The 18,905-nt window shown below is 42.0% G+C and overlaps 1 protein-coding gene across 1 annotated transcript in view; it reads right to left on the bottom strand.

Annotated features, from left to right (window-relative positions):
- Positions 1-18,905, bottom strand: part of lama2 (laminin, alpha 2) — a 384,202-nt gene that overhangs the window by 100,246 nt on the left and 265,051 nt on the right. The window contains 7 exon segments of the mRNA XM_084314199.1: positions 1,088-1,174; positions 1,663-1,787; positions 12,426-12,572; positions 13,967-14,084; positions 15,056-15,174; positions 15,986-16,171; positions 17,733-17,909. Coding sequence (XP_084170325.1) covers positions 1,088-1,174; positions 1,663-1,787; positions 12,426-12,572; positions 13,967-14,084; positions 15,056-15,174; positions 15,986-16,171; positions 17,733-17,909 — 959 coding nt within the window.

An 18,905-nucleotide genomic window follows, 5' to 3' on the forward strand; every position in this document is an offset into this window, starting at 1 on the left:
TTTCTTTACCTTTCTGTGAACGTCTAGAGAAAAACCGTGTCACATTCCGGTGAAGAATGGCGGAGATATGGACATTATACAAAAGTAACTGTACTTACAGTAGATTTAATTCATGGTCTTTGATGCCCTGTAACGGGTGCCTGGTGGTACTAAGTCAAGATTAAATTTGGCCCGATCCATAGATGTATGACTTGGCCATAATAAGGTAATTTATAGGCCTGATATTCTATATTCTATATTCATATTTAAAATGGCATGTGTCCGGATGGCAACATTCAGTACTGTATCTACAAAAAAACCTGTAAATCATCTGCCCTTTATTAATTTGCTTAGATTTATAGTAAACTTGATTCAAAGAAGGTGCTGAACGAGCTCAGTGGTCAATGTTAGCATGGTGTCATTCACCGTCAAAGATGGAAATATTTTTTTCTAATAATTTCTATTCTCCTTTGGTTCATTACAATTGACTCAAGCATAGTAACAGACACAATATTTCTGACACTGGGAATACATTCCCTGAGGTCCATAGATGTCCCTGATACCAAGAACATGCAAATGGACCTTGTCGAAGTGGAGCATTTCTTAAATTAGGGTTATGGTAACTTGGGGTTACGGTTAGGGTTAGGGTTAGGGTTAGGGGGTTAGGGTTACCCTAGGGTTACCCTAACCCTAACTCTAACTCTAACCCCCTAACCCTAACCTGTCCAGTTCTGCGACTAGGGTGAAAGGTGTGACACTTGTTGTTCACACGCTTAATAGTGATTGTTTTAAAAAAAAAAAACATGGATTTTTGTAAGGTGAGTCCAAGATGTGATACTGAGCAACTTTTTTGGCATATACATAAAATCTAGCCAACGCTATCCACAAACACACGTAAAAAAAAATGGCTTTTTCACCAGAACTGCGACAAATGTGACTGGGGGGTTAAGAGGTTAAATGAAAAAAAACGTTTTCAAGATCAGAACAACTGCATTGTCCCAGAAGATGAATCTTCTAATTTCTAATAAGTAACGGTTCTGTGCACCAAACTTTTGTTTGTTTGTGTGTTTGCACGTGTGCGTGCGCGCGTGTGTGTGTGTGTGTGTACCTCTCACAATACTGGCCCTCGTAGCCTTCAGGACAGGCTGTACAACGATAGTCATCTAAACCCTGGGAAACGCAGGTAGGACTGAAACTAAAGAGAGAGAGAGAGAGAGAGAGAGAGAGAGAGAGAGAGAGAGAGAGAGAGAGAGAGAGAGAGAGAGAGAGAGACACACAGAGAGAGAGTTAGAGAGAGACATAGAGAGAGAGAGACAGAGAGAGAGAGAGAGAGTTAGAGAGAGAGACACAGAGAGAGACAGACAGAGAGAGAGAGAGAGAGAGAGAGAGAGAGAGAGAGAGAGAGAGAGAGAGAGAGAGAGAGACAGAGAGAGTGTGAGAGACAGACAGCGAGAGTGGGAGAGAGACAGACAGAGAGAGTGGGTGAGAGTGAGAGAGAGAGAGCGAAAGACAGAGAGGGATAGAAAAATGGAGATAGTGAAAGAGAGAAAGGGATTGTTTAAAGTTTTTTTTTTTTTTTAACTGAAAGAAAGAGAAAAGATAGAGGAAGAAAGAATAAAAGAAAGAACAAAAGAACAAAAGAAATACATAAAGAGAGAAAGAGGGAGAAACAGAAGACCGTACTTGTTCTCTGGGTTGTCGAGGGGGCAGGCGCAGGGTTTGCAGTCGTCATGGTAACCGCGGACAATGCCATAGTAACCAGGAGCACAGCGATCACACCTATCCCCCTCTGTGTTGTCTTGACAGTTCTACACACACAAACACACATATCCATATGTAGTTTGTGATTTTTTTGTGTTCTCTAGCCTGCGATGCCGACTGCTCCGGGTTGTTGATCAGAGTGTATATTTGTGTGTGGTGTGTAGTAGTGAGTTTAACATACTTCTTTGCATCTTGGGGCAGTTTGTGTCACTGCTTGCTTACAAATACTGCTACACACACACTCTAATATACAAGCATACTCATGCAAATGTGGTTGTTGTATACACAATTTACACACACATACACATCTTTCCCATGTCCCAAGGGTCTTGTACGGTTTAGTTGAAACAGGAACTTCAATCAGCACGACAGGAAGCTGTCCCTTAACGAGGCGAGTAGTTTCCATTAACTTCCTGTGTTCCTCGTTACCGCTAATTACCCCAGCAACAAACTCACTTAGCATTTTCAATTTAGCCCACCGCAGTTAGGATATGCTAATGATGTTGTTATTATTATGGGATGGAAATGAGAAGGGGAATATGGCTAGAGGCAGAGAGAAAGAATGTGTCAGAGGAATAGAGGAGAGGGGAGAAGAGAGAGAGATGCCTTGTCTGAAACCCCCTGCAGTGCGTTTTTTTTAGTACGGGGGTTCAGTATCTTAACTTTACGATGGTTTAGTAGGAATACAGTCTTTTCAGAACAGACGTCCAGTATTCTTAACTGTATGATGGTTTAGTAGCAGTACAGTCTTTATGACGTTATGATGGTTTAGTAGCAGTACAGTCTTTATGACATTATGATGGTTTAGTAGCAGTACAGTCTTTATGACGTTATGATGGTTTAGTAGCAGTACAGTCTTTATGACATTATGATGGTTTAGTAGCAATACAGTCTTTATGACATTATGATGGTTTAGTAGCAGTACAGTCTTTTTCAGTACAGAGGTTCAGTATCTTAACTTCATGATGGACACATATTTAGCATGGTTACTTTCAACCTTATACACTACAAGTACCTGTTAAATACCCCACAACCGTAAAGTACACTGCAAATACTTGTTAACTACCCATAACCTTAAGATACACTACAAGTACCTGTTAAATTCCCCACAACCTTAAAATACACTACACGTACCAGTTAAATAGATCACAACCTTAGAATACACTACAAGTACCTGTTAAATAGGTTAATTATCTTAACTATACAATGGTTTAGTAACAGTAGGCTACAGTACTTTCAGTACAGAGGTTCAGTATCATGATGGAGACACTACTTTCAGGCTTTATTGGGTATTTAGCATGGTTACTTTCAGGAAGTGGACTCCAAAAAGGTAGGTTACTATAAAAGACATGACTTCACTGACATACAATGGTGGTTTATACTGTGTAAAGTATTTACTGTAGGGTGCAAACTGTGTAAAGTATTCACTGTACGATCTGTACTGTGTAAAGTATTCAATGTAGGGTTTATACTGTGTTAAATATTTACTGTAGGGTTTATACTGTGTTAGGTAATCACTGTAGAGTTTGTACTGTGTTAATTAATTACTGTAGAGTTTATACTGTGTTAAATATTTACTGTAGGGCTTATACTCTGTTAGGTATTCACTGTAGGGTTTGTACTGTGTTAAGTATTTACTGTACGGTTTGTACTGTGTCTATTATTTTACTTGGTCTTTATTATTATTATTATTATTATTATTATTATTATTATTATTATTATTATTATTATTATTATTATTATTATTATTATTATTATTATTATTATTATTATTATTATTATTATTATTATTATTATTATTATTATTATTATTATTATTATTATTATTATTATTTTTTAACTTCTTTACTGTATGAAGCACAATTTCAGGAGGGTCATACAGAACCAAGCATTTGGACATGTCACTATGTCACACATCACTATAATGGACATGCACCTTATTTGTGACAAATAAAAAGAATACTTGAAACTTGAACTAAAGTATTCACTGTAGTATTGACTGTTGAAGTCCCACAAACAACTAGTGACACTTTTTATTATGACATCCTGTTCTCTCTGTCAATTGTAGGATATAAAGGATTAAGCATATGTTTATTGTATATATCTGTTTTAAATCTAAGCATATGTTAAGAGATGACTTAAGCGTCAGTGATTATGAAGAATGTCTGTGTATTCTTCCTCCTACTTGTGTAAAACTGTAAGAACTATAGAATCTAAAACAGTAACTGGTGCAAACTACCATACATTGTGTAGTCCTGGAGAATGGAAAGAGAAGAGGCCCCTTCTCTTACTGTTCTGTGACGCCAGGAATGTGGCCTGACCTTGAAGGTGGGAGAATCGCTGCCTGCAGAGTTAACCTTTGCAGTTATGAGGCAGAGAGCTATTATACACTTTAAACTACAAAATACATATATGATGTGTGGGCATATCAATCAGTGTTTAATTATATGAGTATTGAATTGTACATGTATATATATGCTATATCTGCTTTCTGTAGAATTTGGATCATTGCAGACATGCATAAATGTTTAGTGACGTAATGGGTTTTTTCCCAAAAGAAAGTAATCTGTTACTTCTCCAGTAAATGTAACGACTATAAAGGGAGGAGTTCATCCTTACTGAGTGTGTTATGTGTTGATTGGATGGTAGACATCCACTACAGAAATGACATCACTGTATTTAGACCAATAGTAAGAGGTCTTGATATGATACAGAACTTGTATATAAAGCCGAGCTCGCCTCATCCGGATTAGATTTAGATTTTTTAGACTTCTGACACCATTCTTATAGCGGCAGATACTGTTGAGCGATGTATGGAACAGAATCTGTCTATTTTTCAGAGTGGAGTCCCTATGACAAAGCTCTGTATTTTAGATGCTCTAAATCTTTTAAATGATAGCGACAAAGAGAGTTTTTGCTATGCTATGAGAGATGTTTTGTTTTATACTTATTTTAACTGGATTGGACATTTTCAAGACAGAATCTTTGTAACTTACTTTTTCTAATTAAAACAACTTTGTTTAAATACTTATTGAATTCGTGGACTGCTTTCTATCACAATGTGTCACGACGCTGGCCTCGCCCTGCTCTCATCTGAGGTAACTCGGTATAGCTATATTCTGGAAGCCATGCAGATCAAATCGATTGCTGGTTACTGCTTTTAGCTAAAATTATATAAAGGATATAATATATATATATATATATATATATATATCACTGTTTGTTGTTTGCGAGCGCCGGTAACAACTATGTTCGACGGGCTCCATTGGATTTGTGGGAAACTGAGAGTCTAGCCACTGCAGGGCCGGACGATCGGGCCACGGATTGATGGACCTGTCGAACTGATAAGAGGTTATGGAGCTTGCAAATGATTATTAGTGTTACTGCGCAAGTATTACACTATTGGCAGTAGTAATACTTATTAAAAGAGTAGTAATATCATCAGGCTTACAAATGATTAGCATTACAGGCTTTTCCTAAAAAATTATGATAATGGTGGTGATGGTGATGATAATATAAATACTATTATTATAGGCAAAGAGTTTTCCCAGACATACATTCGGTTTATTACAAACAAAGAAGAGGTTAACAACTCTTCTATGCTTATATTTCATATCAACTGGATATAACTAACTAGTGACTATGAAGTAAGCGTGATTAGGAATAGTAATTGACCCGAGAACTTAGCGAGTTTAGCACCTCGCTGGGGGATATCGGGCGGCCACAGGGGTCTATCTCGAGTAGGTGATTTGAGATAGATAAGAGACAACCCGTCGGCTCTCAACATGGCGTCCCTGGGTGGGCTGAGATCGGTATGAGATACAGCCAAATAAAATAAACTCGGATATTGATAACGGAGAAATGAACAGATTACAAAAGTGAGTTTAAACCTTACTTGAATGTGCTCTTATCAGCACCTAGGGAGCTAAAACCTTCCGCTTTAGAATGCGCCAGACAAGGGATATTGATCTGTATGGCCCTCAGTGGAGAGCAGTGGCAAATTAAAAGGCATCTGCGTTTTTGTGGGCATTGCTGGTGGAGCGGTTAAGGCCGCAAAGTTGGATTAAAGAAAGAGAAGGAAAAGAAAACCCCCTCTTTAATGTCTGGAGACGGCTTAAAGAGACATCAGCGCAGCCATACAGGCTGGCTTTGACGGCTAACGAGACTACAGGAGGCTACATAGCCCGAGTCTACAGGAGGCTACCTAGCCGGAGTCTACAGGAGGCTACCTAGCCGGAGTCTACAGGAGGCTACCTAGCCGGAGTCTACAGGAGGCTACATAGCCCGAGACTACAGGAGGCTACATAGCCCGAGTCTACAGGAGGCTACCTAGCCCGAGACTACAGGAGGCTACATAGCCCGAGTCTACAGGAGGCTACCTAGCCGGAGTCTACAGGAGGCTACATAGCCCGAGACTACAGGAGGCTACATAGCCCGAGTCTACAGGAGGCTACCTAGCCCGAGTCTACAGGAGGCTACATAGCCCGAGACTACAGGAGGCTACATAGCTCGAGACTACAGGAGGCTACATAGCCCGAGTCTACAGGAGGCTACATAGCCGGAGTCTACAGGAGGCTACATAGCCAATTGGGAGCTAACAGCCGGCTACCAAGCCAGAGCTAACTGGAAGTGAACTGGCCCTAGCCAGACACGAGCTAACAGCCGGCTACCAAGCCAGAGCTAACAGAAGCTAACAGCCGGCTACCAAGCCAGAGCTAACAGAAGCTAACAGCCGGCTACCAAGCCAGAGCTAACAGAAGCTAACAGCCGGCTACCAAGCCAGAGCTAACAGAAGCTAACAGCCGGCTACCAAGCCAGAGCTAACAGAAGCTAACATCCGGCTACCAAGCCAGAGCTAACAGAAGCTAACAGCCGGCTACCAAGCCAGAGCTAACAGAAGCTAACAGCCGGCTACCAAGCCAGAGCTAACAGAAGCTAACAGCCAGCTACCAAGCCAGAGCTAACAGAAGCTAACAGCCGGCTACCAAGCCAGAGCTAACAGAAGCTAACAGCCGGCTACCAAGCCAGAGCTAACTGGAATGAACTGGCCCTAGCCAGACACGAGCTAACAGCCGGCTACCAAGCCAGAGCTAACAGAAGCTAACAGCCGGCTACCAAGCCAGAGCTAACAGAAGCTAACAGCCGGCTACCAAGCCAGAGCTAACAGAAGCTAACAGCCGGCTACCAAGCCAGAGCTAATTGAAGGTTAAATAAGCTAATTTCCCAAAATGTTGGAGTTCCCCTTTAAAGTCAAAGGCCTAGGGAGCCTTAAAGTCACTTAAACTTGAAGTAACATAAGGCTTACTTAGAGTTTAGCAGGCCTAGGGAGCCTTAGAGTACTTATCAGCGAGCAAACCTCTCCAACCAAGACTCCTCCTAATGCTCGAGATCTGGAACAATGAGTGACGTAGAGGTCTGCAAAGCGCAGCAGACAGCCTAAGAGGTAAAAAATCTATCAGGAACAAGAGAGGGTTGATAAGAAACCACTTGAAGTGGCGTTTACTCGCGACTAGCAGGTCTAGGGAGCCTTAAAGTCACTTGAACTTGAAGTAACCTAATGTTTACTTAAAGTCAGAATTTAAGTAGAAAACTCTACTTGCGACTAGAAGGCCTAGGGAGCCTTAAAGTTAGAATTTAAGTAGAAAACTACTTGCGACTAGAAGGCCTAGGGAGCCTTAAGGTCAGAACTTAAGTAGAAAACTCTACTAGCAACAAAGGCCTAGGGAGCCTTAAAGCCAGAAATTAAGTAGAAAACTCTACTAGCCACAAAAGGCCTAGGGAGCCTTAAGGTCAGAACTTAAGTAGAAAACTCTACTAGCAACAAAGGCCTAGGGCGCCTTAAAGCCAGAACTTAAGTAGAAAACTCTATGAATCTACAGGAGGCTACAATCTGCAGATTCCAAGCTAACAGATGATAACAGCAGGCTAATGAGCCAGTGCTAACAGATGATAACAGCAGGCTAACGAGCCAGTGCTAACAGATGATAACAGCAGGCTAAGGATCCAGAAGCTGGCAGGAGCAAAGTCCTGCTACTGTGACGGAAGTGGAACCAGCAACTGTGAAAGGGCGTTGTGGCAGGAGCTGAGTCTACAAGAGGCTACATAGCCTGAGTCTACAAAAGGCTACATAGCCTGAGTCTACAAGAGGCTACATAGCCTGAGTCTACAAGAGGCTACATAGCCTGAGTCTACAAAAGGCTACATAGCCTGAGTCTACAAGAGGCTACATAGCCTGAGTCTACAAAAGGCTACATAGCCTGAGTCTACAAGAGGCTACATAGCCTGAGTCTACAGCAGGCTAACTAGCCCGAGCTAACATCAGGCTAACTAGCCAGAGCTAACATCAGGCTAACTAGCCGAGAGCTAACAAGAGCTCACAACAGACTAAATAGCCAAGAGCTAACAAGAGCTCACAACAGGCTAAATAGCCAGAGCTAATAAGAGCTCACAGCAGGCTAACGAGCCAGAGCTAATAGCAGCCTAAGGATGTCTCACAATCATTCCCATGTCACCGAGGACGAGGATTCACCCTCGGATGATGGATTGGGAGTTTCATCCCAAAGAGAAGAGACCTCCGTGTTGTAGCACGTCGGTACGAGAGAAGGGACCTCACTGTTGTAGTGCTCACGTCAGAACACAAGGAGACCGACAGTACAGTTCGGGCCTGAAGGATCAGAACCTGCCCTATCTCAGGCCAGGAGCATTCTTAGACGGGGGGGGCTGTCCCCCGGAGTCGGTGGACGACGCAGCAAGTAGCAAACAGGAGTATACTGATCCAGATCAGAACTCAGAAATGGAGGAAGACCGGGATAGGTCAAGCTCCAGAGCATCCTCAAGGTCCTCATCTAGGTCAAGATCTAGGGAGAGAGTTCAGTACCCAAGGGGCGAACCTCCTAGACCTCGGAACGAGAGCTAAACCGGCCAAACTGAGACTTATCCGCAAGGGGCCTTCTCTGAAAGGCACCACCTTTCAGTCACTCTCTGGCTCGACCAGGAGCTCAGGATTGGAGGACGTCTCCGACGAAGGTGAAGGAGAATGGGCAGGCGATGAAACAGGGGATATTATGCCCGCATATCCTTTGACATGGAGACAGAGAGACATCGGCCTGGACCCAAGTTAAAAGGCGATGAGAGCCCAGAATGGGCCTGAAAGATAGAAAAGAAATGAGTCCTCTGTGGACTGTATCTGTGATGTCCTGCGTGGCCTACGGACAGGGTCACACGACCAGGCCAACCACGCTTCAATAGAGGACTGCTGCTACAAATCTCAGGGACCCGTGGTCGCCTGAGAAATGACAATTGAACCTACCTCAAACTACGGCAGAGATCCAAGAGGTCAGAGGGGGTGACCATAGAACTATGACATTGTGTTCTTCAGACGGCAACAACTGGGTGCATTGGCCAGGAACAACAGATGCAAGTCTTCCCGCCGGCTACCAAGCAACGACGTGGCCCCTATCCTGTCGGGCCATCCAGCCAGGGTACCAGGGAACCAAGATGACAGAGGGGGTGTGGAGAGTCACAGCCACGTGACCCCGCAATTTCCATCTCGTCCCCCCATACAGACGCTATTAGGACAGTGGAAAGTGACCGACCAGGATGACAGAGGGGATGTTGAAGTCCCACAAACAACTAGTGACCCTTTTTATTATGACATCCTGTTCTCTCTGTCAATTGTAGGATATAAAGGATTAAGCATATGTTTATTGTATATATCTGTTTTAAATCTAAGCATATGTTAAGAGATGACTTAAGCGTCAGTGATTATGAAGAATGTCTGTGTATTCTTCCTCCTACTTGTGTAAAACTGTAAGAACTATAGAATCTAAAACAGTAACTGGTACAAACTACCATACATTGTGTAGTCCTGGAGAATGGAAAGAGAAGAGGCCCCTTCTCTTACTGTTCTGTGACGCCAGGAATGTGGCCTGACCTTGAAGGTGGGAGAATCGCTGCCTGCAGAGTTAACCCTTGCAGTTATGAGGCAGAGAGCTATTATACACTTTAAACTACAAAATACATATATGATGTGTGGGCATATCAATCAGTGTTTAAGTATATGAGTATTGAATTGTACATGTATATATATGCTATATCTGCTTTCTGTAGAATTTGGATCATTGCAGACATGCATAAATGTTTAGTGACGTAATGGGGTTTTTCCCAAAAGAAAGTAATCTGTTACTTCTCCAGTAAATGTAATGACTAGAAAGGGAGGAGTTCATCCTTACTGAGTGTGTTATGTGTTGATTGGATGGTAGACATCCACTACAGAAATGACATCACTGTATTTAGACCAATAGTAAGAGGTCTTGATATGATACAGAACTTGTATATAAAGCCGAGCTCGCCTCATCCGGATTAGATTTAGATTTTTTAGACTTCTGACACCATTCTTATAGCGGCAGATACTGTTGAGCGATGTATGGAACAGAATCTGTCTATTTTTCAGAGTGGAGTCCCTATGACAAAGCTCTGTATTTTAGATGCTCTAAATCTTTTAAATGATAGCGACAAAGAGAGTTTTTGCTATGCTATGAGAGATGTTTTGTTTTATACTTATTTTAACTGGATTGGACATTTTCAAGACAGAATCTTTGTAACTTACTTTTTCTAATTAAAACAACTTTGTTTAAATACTTATTGAATTCGTGGACTGCTTTCTATCACAATGTGTCACGACGCTGGCCTCGCCCTGCTCTCATCTGAGGTAACTCAGTATAGCTATATTCTGGAAGCCATGCAGATCAAATCGATTGCTGGTTACTGCTTTTAGCTAAAATTATATAAAGGATATAATATATATATATATATATATATATATATATATATATATATATATATATATATATATATATATATATATATATATACTGTTATATCACTGTTTGTTGTTTGCGAACGCCGGTAACAACTATGTTCGACGGGCTCCATTGGATTTGTGGGAAACTGAGAGTCTAGCCACTGCAAGGCCGGACGATCGGGCCACGGATTGATGGACCTGTCGAACTGATAAGAGGTTATGGGGCTTGCAAATGATTATTAGTGTTACTGCGCAAGTATTACACTATTGGCAGTAGTAATACTTATTAAAAGAGTAGTAATATCATCAGGCTTACAAATGATTAGCATTACAGGCTTTTCCTAAAAAATTATGATAATGGTGGTGATGGTGATGATAATATAAATACTATTATTATAGGCAAGGGAGTTCTCCCAGACATACATTCGGTTTATTACAAACAAAGAAGAGATTAACAACTCTTCTACGCTTATATTTCATATCAACTGGATATAACTAACTAGTGACTATGAAGTAAGCGTGATTAGGAATAGTAATTCCCCCGAGAACTTAGCGAGTTTAGCACCTCGCTGGGGGATATCGGGCGGCCACAGGGGTCTATCTCGAGTAGGTGATTTGAGATAGATTAGAGACAACCCGTCGGCTTTCAACAGGTTTGTACTGTGTTAAGTATTCACTGTAGGGTTTGTACTGTGTTAAATATTCACTGTAGGGTTTGTACTGTGTTAAATATTCACTGTAGAGTTTGTACTGTGTTAAGTATTCACTGTAGAGTTTGTACTGTTAAATATTCACTGTATGGTTTGTACTGTGTTAATTATTCAATGTAGGGTTTGTACGGTTTAAAGTATTCACTGTATGGTTTGTACTGTAAAAAGTATTTATTGTAGGGTTTTCTACTGTATAAAGTATTAACTGTAGGATCTGTACTGTGTAAAGTATTTAATGTAGGCATTGTACTGTGTCAGGTATCCACTGTAGGGTTTATACTGTGTTAAGTATTGAATTGAACTTGGTGTGGAATTCCAGGAATTCCACCAGTATGCAAGGCCTTGTGAGGAAAAAAAAACAGAACGCAGAGACAAGCACTTTTGAGGCAATCAGGAGCTGGACATCGCAATATCTAACAGTATTCACTGTCAGGTTTATACTGTGTTAAGTGTGCTACACTGCACAATCTCATTGTCACAGTACCCTACAGCCATATTAAATGCATGTTCCGGTCACTGCATATCTCCACTTGCTTCTTGCCTCTTTTACCATTCTCCATGTATCCTAATTCCTAATTCCTTAATCCAAATTCCTCATTCACAATTCATTCTTCAGATGTAAACTTGCACACCTGCTCAGATTTGGTGCTGCTTCATCTATAAACTGGTAGATTAGACTAGTCATCACAGCATATGCTGTTTTCTTATATGCTCCAACTATTTATGGTTATATAACTTTATATAACTTAATCTGTTTAAATAACTAAATATTTATATAACTCAATATATGTGTCAAACTTCATATATTTATATAACTTAAAATCAGTTTATATGACTTGACATATTTAATATAATTGTTAATATTTCCAGGTATCTGTTTATATGACTTTATATATCTATATAATTTAATATATTTATATAACTATATATTTACTTAATTTAATATCTGTATGTGTTATACAGGTAATGAACTGTTATGAGTATACAAAAGCAATACTGTGCTTCCTCAGCTCAAATTAACAACTTAACTTCACTCAACTTCTCTCAAATTCACCTAACTACACTCAACTTAACATCACCTAACTTAAATTACTCAACTTCACTTAACTTCACATAACAAAACTCAACTCAAATGAGCTGAATTTTAGTTAACTTAACGTAAGTGATATTACCTGGCATATTGCGGTCTCAGGGTCGCAGGTATCTGAGTGACCGCTGCACTCACACTTGACACAGCTCCCCAGGCCTGCTGGACTCCGCCCCCCGGACACCAGGACTCCGCCCCCTCCAAGTAGCCGGTAATACCCTGCTGCACACTCCTAGAGAGAGAGAGAGAGAGAGAGAGAGAGAGCGAGGGAGAGAGAGAGAGAGAGAGAGAGAGAGAGAGAGAGAGATGGGGGGAGGGGGGCAAAAAACAGAGTCAGGGAGAGAGAGAGACACACACACACACACACACACATACACAGAGAGCCCTCAAGGTAACATGCACAGACTCATTTAGAAAATATAACACACCTAATGATTACTCCCTCCAGTAATTGTTGACCGCATGCTCTTACACACACACGCACATGCACACACACACACACACACACACACACACACACACACACACACACACACACACACACACACACACACACACACACACACACACACACACACACACACACACACACACACACACACACACACACACACACACACACACACACACACACACACACACACACACACACACACACACACACACCCCTGTCATCCATGTAGAGGCATTATTGATGGACTCTATTTAAACACCATCTGTTCCTCTGCTACAGCTAACCGGCCGTTTAAAAAATCTTTATTAACAAGCCACTCCGATACGAACACAACACCATCTGTCTCCTCACAGGTCCTCCTCACCTCACAACCTTAAAATACACTACTAGTACCTGTTAAATACCCCACAACCTTAAAATACACTACTAGTACCTGTTAAATACCCCGCAACCTTAAAATACACTACTAGTACCTGTTAAATACCCCACAACCTTAAAATACAATACTAGTACCTGTTAAATACCCCACAACCTTAAAATACACTACTAGTACCTGTTAAATACCCCACAACCTTAAAATACACTACTAGTACCTGTTAAATACCCCACAACCTTAAAATACACTACTAGTACCTGTTAAATACCCCACAACCTTAAAATACACTACAAGTACCTGTTAAATACCCCACAACCTTAAAATACACTACTAGTACCTGTTAAATACCCCACAACCTTAAAATACACTACAAGTACCTGTTAAATACCCCACAACTGTTAAATACACTACTAGTACCTGTTAAATACCCACAACCTTAAAATACACTACTAGTACCTGTTAAATACCCACAACCTTAAAATACACTACTAGTACCTGTTAAATACCCCACAACCTTAAAATACACTACATGTACCTGTTAAATACCCCACAACCTTAAAATACACTACATGTACCTGTTAAATACCCCACATTCTTAAAATCCACTACTAGTACCTGTTAAATACGCCACAACCTAAAGATCCACTACAAATACCTGATAAATGCCCCACAACATTGAAATACACTACTAGTGCCTGTAATTTGAATGGTGATGCATGAAGAAACTAAACTCCTCACATGGAGAGAAACAGAGAAAGAAGGAGCGAGTGAGTCTGTGTGTGGTGTGTGTGTTTACCTCACAGGACAGACCAGAATATCCTGCAGGGCAGTCACAGCTCTCTATCTGATGAGCCCGCTCGCTCTCCACCGTCGCTCGGCCCTCCTCTGCTACTGTCAGACTGATCTCAGAGATCCTGAGACAGAGAGACATGGAGAGATACAGAAAGACGTGTAGGGCAGAATTAGGCCGATTTCTACTAATAATTAACATTATTATTGACAAGTGCTTTTGACCTTGACACTACCTACTAGACCCTAACTTTAACCTTAACCACACTGTTACCTTAACCCTTTCACTGCCACACGACAGCCGGTTAACCCTTTCACTGTGACAATACAGAAGGTTAGCCCTTGACTATCACACAACCGCAGAGCTAATGATGCTAATGATGGAGCATCGCCGTCGGTTGTGTGATAGTAAAGGGTTAACCTTCTGTCGTGTGGCAGTGAAAGGGTTAAACTAATCATAACCATTAAGCGAACCTTAAACCTAACCTTAACCCTAACCATAACCGTTAACCTAACCCTTATTAACCCTAAAGCACACGCAACATCGATGCGACACAAGATCTTGTATCAATTGATCTGACAACTATATCATTTATTGTGCCACTTGAATGAAAATCACCTGTTGATGATTCATGTGTGTAACTACACTATTTGGATATTATGCAAAGAGGCACATTGATAGGAGCCAATAACAGAAGAGGAAGATAGCTATATAATGGCGGGGCCTTTTGTGGAGATATTGGTCCAAATATGAAGGCAACACCACAATGTATATATTTTCACATTGTCTGCTAAACAACGCCCAGAACAATATCCAAATAAATGTGTGTGTGTGTGTGTGTGTTTGTGTGCGCGTGCGTGCGTGCGCGCGTGTGTGTGTGTGTGTGTGTGTGTGTGTGTGTGTGTGTGTGTGTGTGTGTGTGTGTGTGTGTGTGTGTGTGTGTGTGTGTGTGTGTGTGTGTGTGTGTGTGTGTGTGCGTGCGTGCGCGTGCGTGCGTGCGTGTGTGTGTGTGTGTGTGTGTGTGGTGGGTGTGTGTGTGTGTGTGTGTGTGTGTGTGTGTGTGTGTGTGTGTGTGTGTGTGTGTGTGTTTCTTACCGGCTGTGTCTCATGTTATTTCCATGTGAGGCTCTGATCAGGATAAAGTCCACATAGAACAGAATGTCCATGAAGTCCTCTCTGGTCATAGAACGACCATCTGCATATCTCCACTCATGCTGGAGAGAGAGAGAGAGAGAGAGAGAGAGAGAGAGAGAGAGAGAGATGGGGGGAGAGAGAGATGGGGAGAGAGAGAGAGAGAGAGAGAGAGAGATGGGGGGAGAGAGAGATGGGGAGAGAGAGAGAGAGAGAGAGAGAGAGAGAGAGAGAGAGAGAGAGAGAGAGAGAGAGAGAGAGAGAGAGAGAGAGAGAGATCTCAGTTGCCTTTCGAGTTTAAATAAAGGTTTGAAATGAAAATAATGCCAGTGGCCTGTGAGCCACCACTAGGGACTGAATGTGAAGTATGAGTGAGTGAGTGAGTGAGTGAGTGAGTGAGTGAGTGAGTGAGTGAGTGAGTGAGTGAGTGAGTGAGTCAGTGAGTGAGTGAGTGAGTGAGTGAGTGAGTCAGTGAGTGAGTGAGTGAGTGAGTGAGTGAGTGAGTGAGTGAGTGAGTGAGTGAGTGAGTGAGTGAGTGAGTGAGTGAGTGAGTGAGTGAGTGAATGCGTGAGTGAATCAATTAATTCATTAATGCATGAATGAATGAGTGAATGAATAAGTGAGGGAGTGAATTAATTAATTAATGGATGAATTAATGAGTGAATGAATAAGTGAGGGAGTGAATTAATTAATTAATGGATGAATTAATGAGTGTGTGAGTGAGTGAGTGAGTGAGTGAGTGAGTGAGTGAGTGAGTGAGTGAGTGAGTGAGTGAGTGAGTGAGTGAATGAATGAATGAATCACACTACCCGACACATAGGTGCTTGGCATCTAAGTACCATCTTGACTGACTGGCATGGTCCATAGCCTATCATCACAGTTTCCTCTCCTCACCTCTGTCATGTCGATCTCATGGCGGGTGAGCTGTCCAATCAGGAGTCCCGTAATGTGACGTGTCATCACCTGGTCGCGGTTAGGCCCACCTCTCACAATGACTTGTGGTTCGTAGGAGGAGGGGCCTGTCTCGTCTCTCGCCTCATAGTAGACAGCATACTTTAACTGACCCCCATACGCCGTGATCTAGAGAGAGAGAGAGACCATACACTGTTATCTAGAGAGAGAGATATAATACACTGTTATCTATTCTGGAGAGAGAGACCATGCACTGTTATCTAGAGAGAGAGACATCACAGTGTTATCTATTCTAGAGAGAGACCATACACTGCTATCTAGAGAGATACTGTACACTTTTATCTATTCTAGAGAGAGATCATGTACTTATCTAGAGAGAGAGACCATCTACTGTTATCTATTCTAGAGAGATATTATATCATGTGCTGTTATCAAGAGAGAGATAGACTGTATATTTTATATAGAGAGAGACCATATGCAATGATCTAGAGAGACCATACACTGTTCAAGAGAGCGAGAGAGAGAAAGCGATCACACAGTGTTATCTATTCTACAGAGAGACCTTATGCTGTTATCTAGAGAGAGAGAGAGAGAGAGAGAGAGAGAGAGAGAGAGAGAGAGACCATACGCTGTTATCTAGAAAGAGAGGCCGTAAGCTTTTATCTAGAGATATCGAAACTAGTGATGCACGATATATCGGCCGCCGATATAATATCGGCCGCCGATATAATATCGGCCGATATGGCAGTTTTTTTACACATCGGTATCAGTCCGATATCAAGATAGGGCCGATATGGGCCGATATTAAATTATTTATTATTATTTTTATTTAAATTTTTTTTAATCTTTTTACATGTTTTGGCCTTAAATAGTTTCAAAATATCTGTCATTTCTGAAAATAAGTTACAAAAGTAAAAAAAATAAATGCGTTTTGGAAAATAGTTTCTTGTACACCTGGATTTCTGGTAGTGGGGGGAAATATTCAACAGGTAGTGCGAAAGCAATTTGTGACTGATCAAACTGAGATTAGATTAGATAAAAAATGTATTGTCATACAGCACAAGTACAGTACAATACAACAAAACTAAGTTTGGCATCTAACCAGAGTACAAATGTAATAGTAACACACAATGCATAGGTGTTTAAACTGGGTATAAGCTATAAATAGTAATGAGTAATAGTGCTCATCAGATGCATGTACAGATTATTTTATCCACTTTTTCTCCTCTTTTTCTACTTTTCTCCCATCCCAATTTAGCCGTGCCAATTATTCCCTCCCCTGTATTGAACGTTGCTCGGATATGCCCCCCACTGGCCAGTTGTAGGGAGGATAGAAGCCTTGCATCACATGTCTCCTCCGATACATGTGGAGGCAGCCTGTCACATCTTTTCACCTGCCAGCGCGGACTCTCATTGGCGAGGTGTAACGTGTGGGAGGCTCACACTACCCCCGCCATTTTCCTGTCTCTGCTGTGCAGGCGTCCCCCAACCGACCTGTCCACAACGTCCAGACTTCCACCCGCTAACTCTGCCAATTGAGTTAGTATGACGGCTGGCCCAAGCCGGAGGCAACACCGACAGCCGGTGTCGAACCCGGTGTCTCATGCGTTGGTGACGAGCGCAATGTCCGCTGCGCCACCCAGCCGCCTATGCATGTACAGATTTGTAGTATTAATATGTACAGTGATCTGTGCATCTGCATGGTTATTGCTTGGATATTGTGTCTTACCATGGAGCCAGTGAACTGGATAGGAAGTCTCCAGTAGTAGGGTTCGCTGAGGTCAGAGGTCACCAGTTCAGCATGTGCTAGGATCTCTGGGTGCTGGAAGGAGACTCCTTTGGTGGTCTGCTGCTTGTTAGATTTGTCCACTAGAGGGAGCACTGTCTGCTCTGGTCTCAGTGTTAACTGGAGGAAGACACAGAAAAACATCAATTAGTCATAAAAAAGTATACACAATCAACTACTACTACTATACTACTACTACTACTACTACTACTACTACTACTACTACTACTACTACTACTACTACTACTACTACTACGACTACGACTACTACTACTACGACTACTACTACTACTATGATACTCCTACCATTGATCCTAAGAAAGCCACTGGTGAAGATACTTTGGATGTTCTTTTCCTTCAGCTCTCTGCTCCATTAATTGTACAGCATTCTTCTTTTTTTGTATCTCTCTTTCTCCGATTTTTCTCTGTTTTCTCCCCGTCCCAATTTAGTCGTTGTGCCAATTCCCCCCCCCCTCCCCTACCTGGTTGTTGTGCGCATGTTCTCCTACTGGTCGGTACAAGGGAACCCTGAAGTATCCGCACGCTTCCTCCGACACGTGCGGCGACAGCCAGTGGCTCTCTTCTCACCTGGCAGCGAGGGCTCTCATTGGTGAAGTGTAACGCGTGGGAGGTCACGCTGCCTTCCTCAAGTCCTGCCTCCGCTGAGCAAGCGCCCAGACCTGACCTCTAGGCGTCGCTGTCCACAACGGCAGTTTCCCACCCACGGCTTCCCTCCCCCTAACCCAGCCAAACGAGTTAGTATAGCGATCAGCCCAAGCCAAGGCAATGCTGACTCCGGGAGTCGAGACCGCAGCCTCTTGCATTGGTGACGAGCGCAATCTCCGCTACGCCACCTGACCGCCCGTACAGCATTCTTAATTCTTAATCTGTCTATTTCTGGTGTAGTTCCTAAGGTTTGGAAATCAGCACAAGTCCTTCCATTGCATAAGGCTGGAGATAATAGTGATCCTAATAATTATAGACCAATATCTAGGTTGTCTCGTTTGGCCAAAATTATGGAATTTATTGTAAATTGTCAACTCAAAGATTTTCTCTCCAGACATTCTATTTTATCCTTGCACCAATTTCGATTTAGAGTCAACCATAGCACTATCT

This window comes from Notolepis coatsorum, assembly GCF_963971535.1.
Source record: "Notolepis coatsorum genome assembly, chromosome: 5".
Taxonomy (NCBI): domain Eukaryota; kingdom Metazoa; phylum Chordata; class Actinopteri; order Aulopiformes; family Paralepididae; genus Notolepis; species Notolepis coatsorum.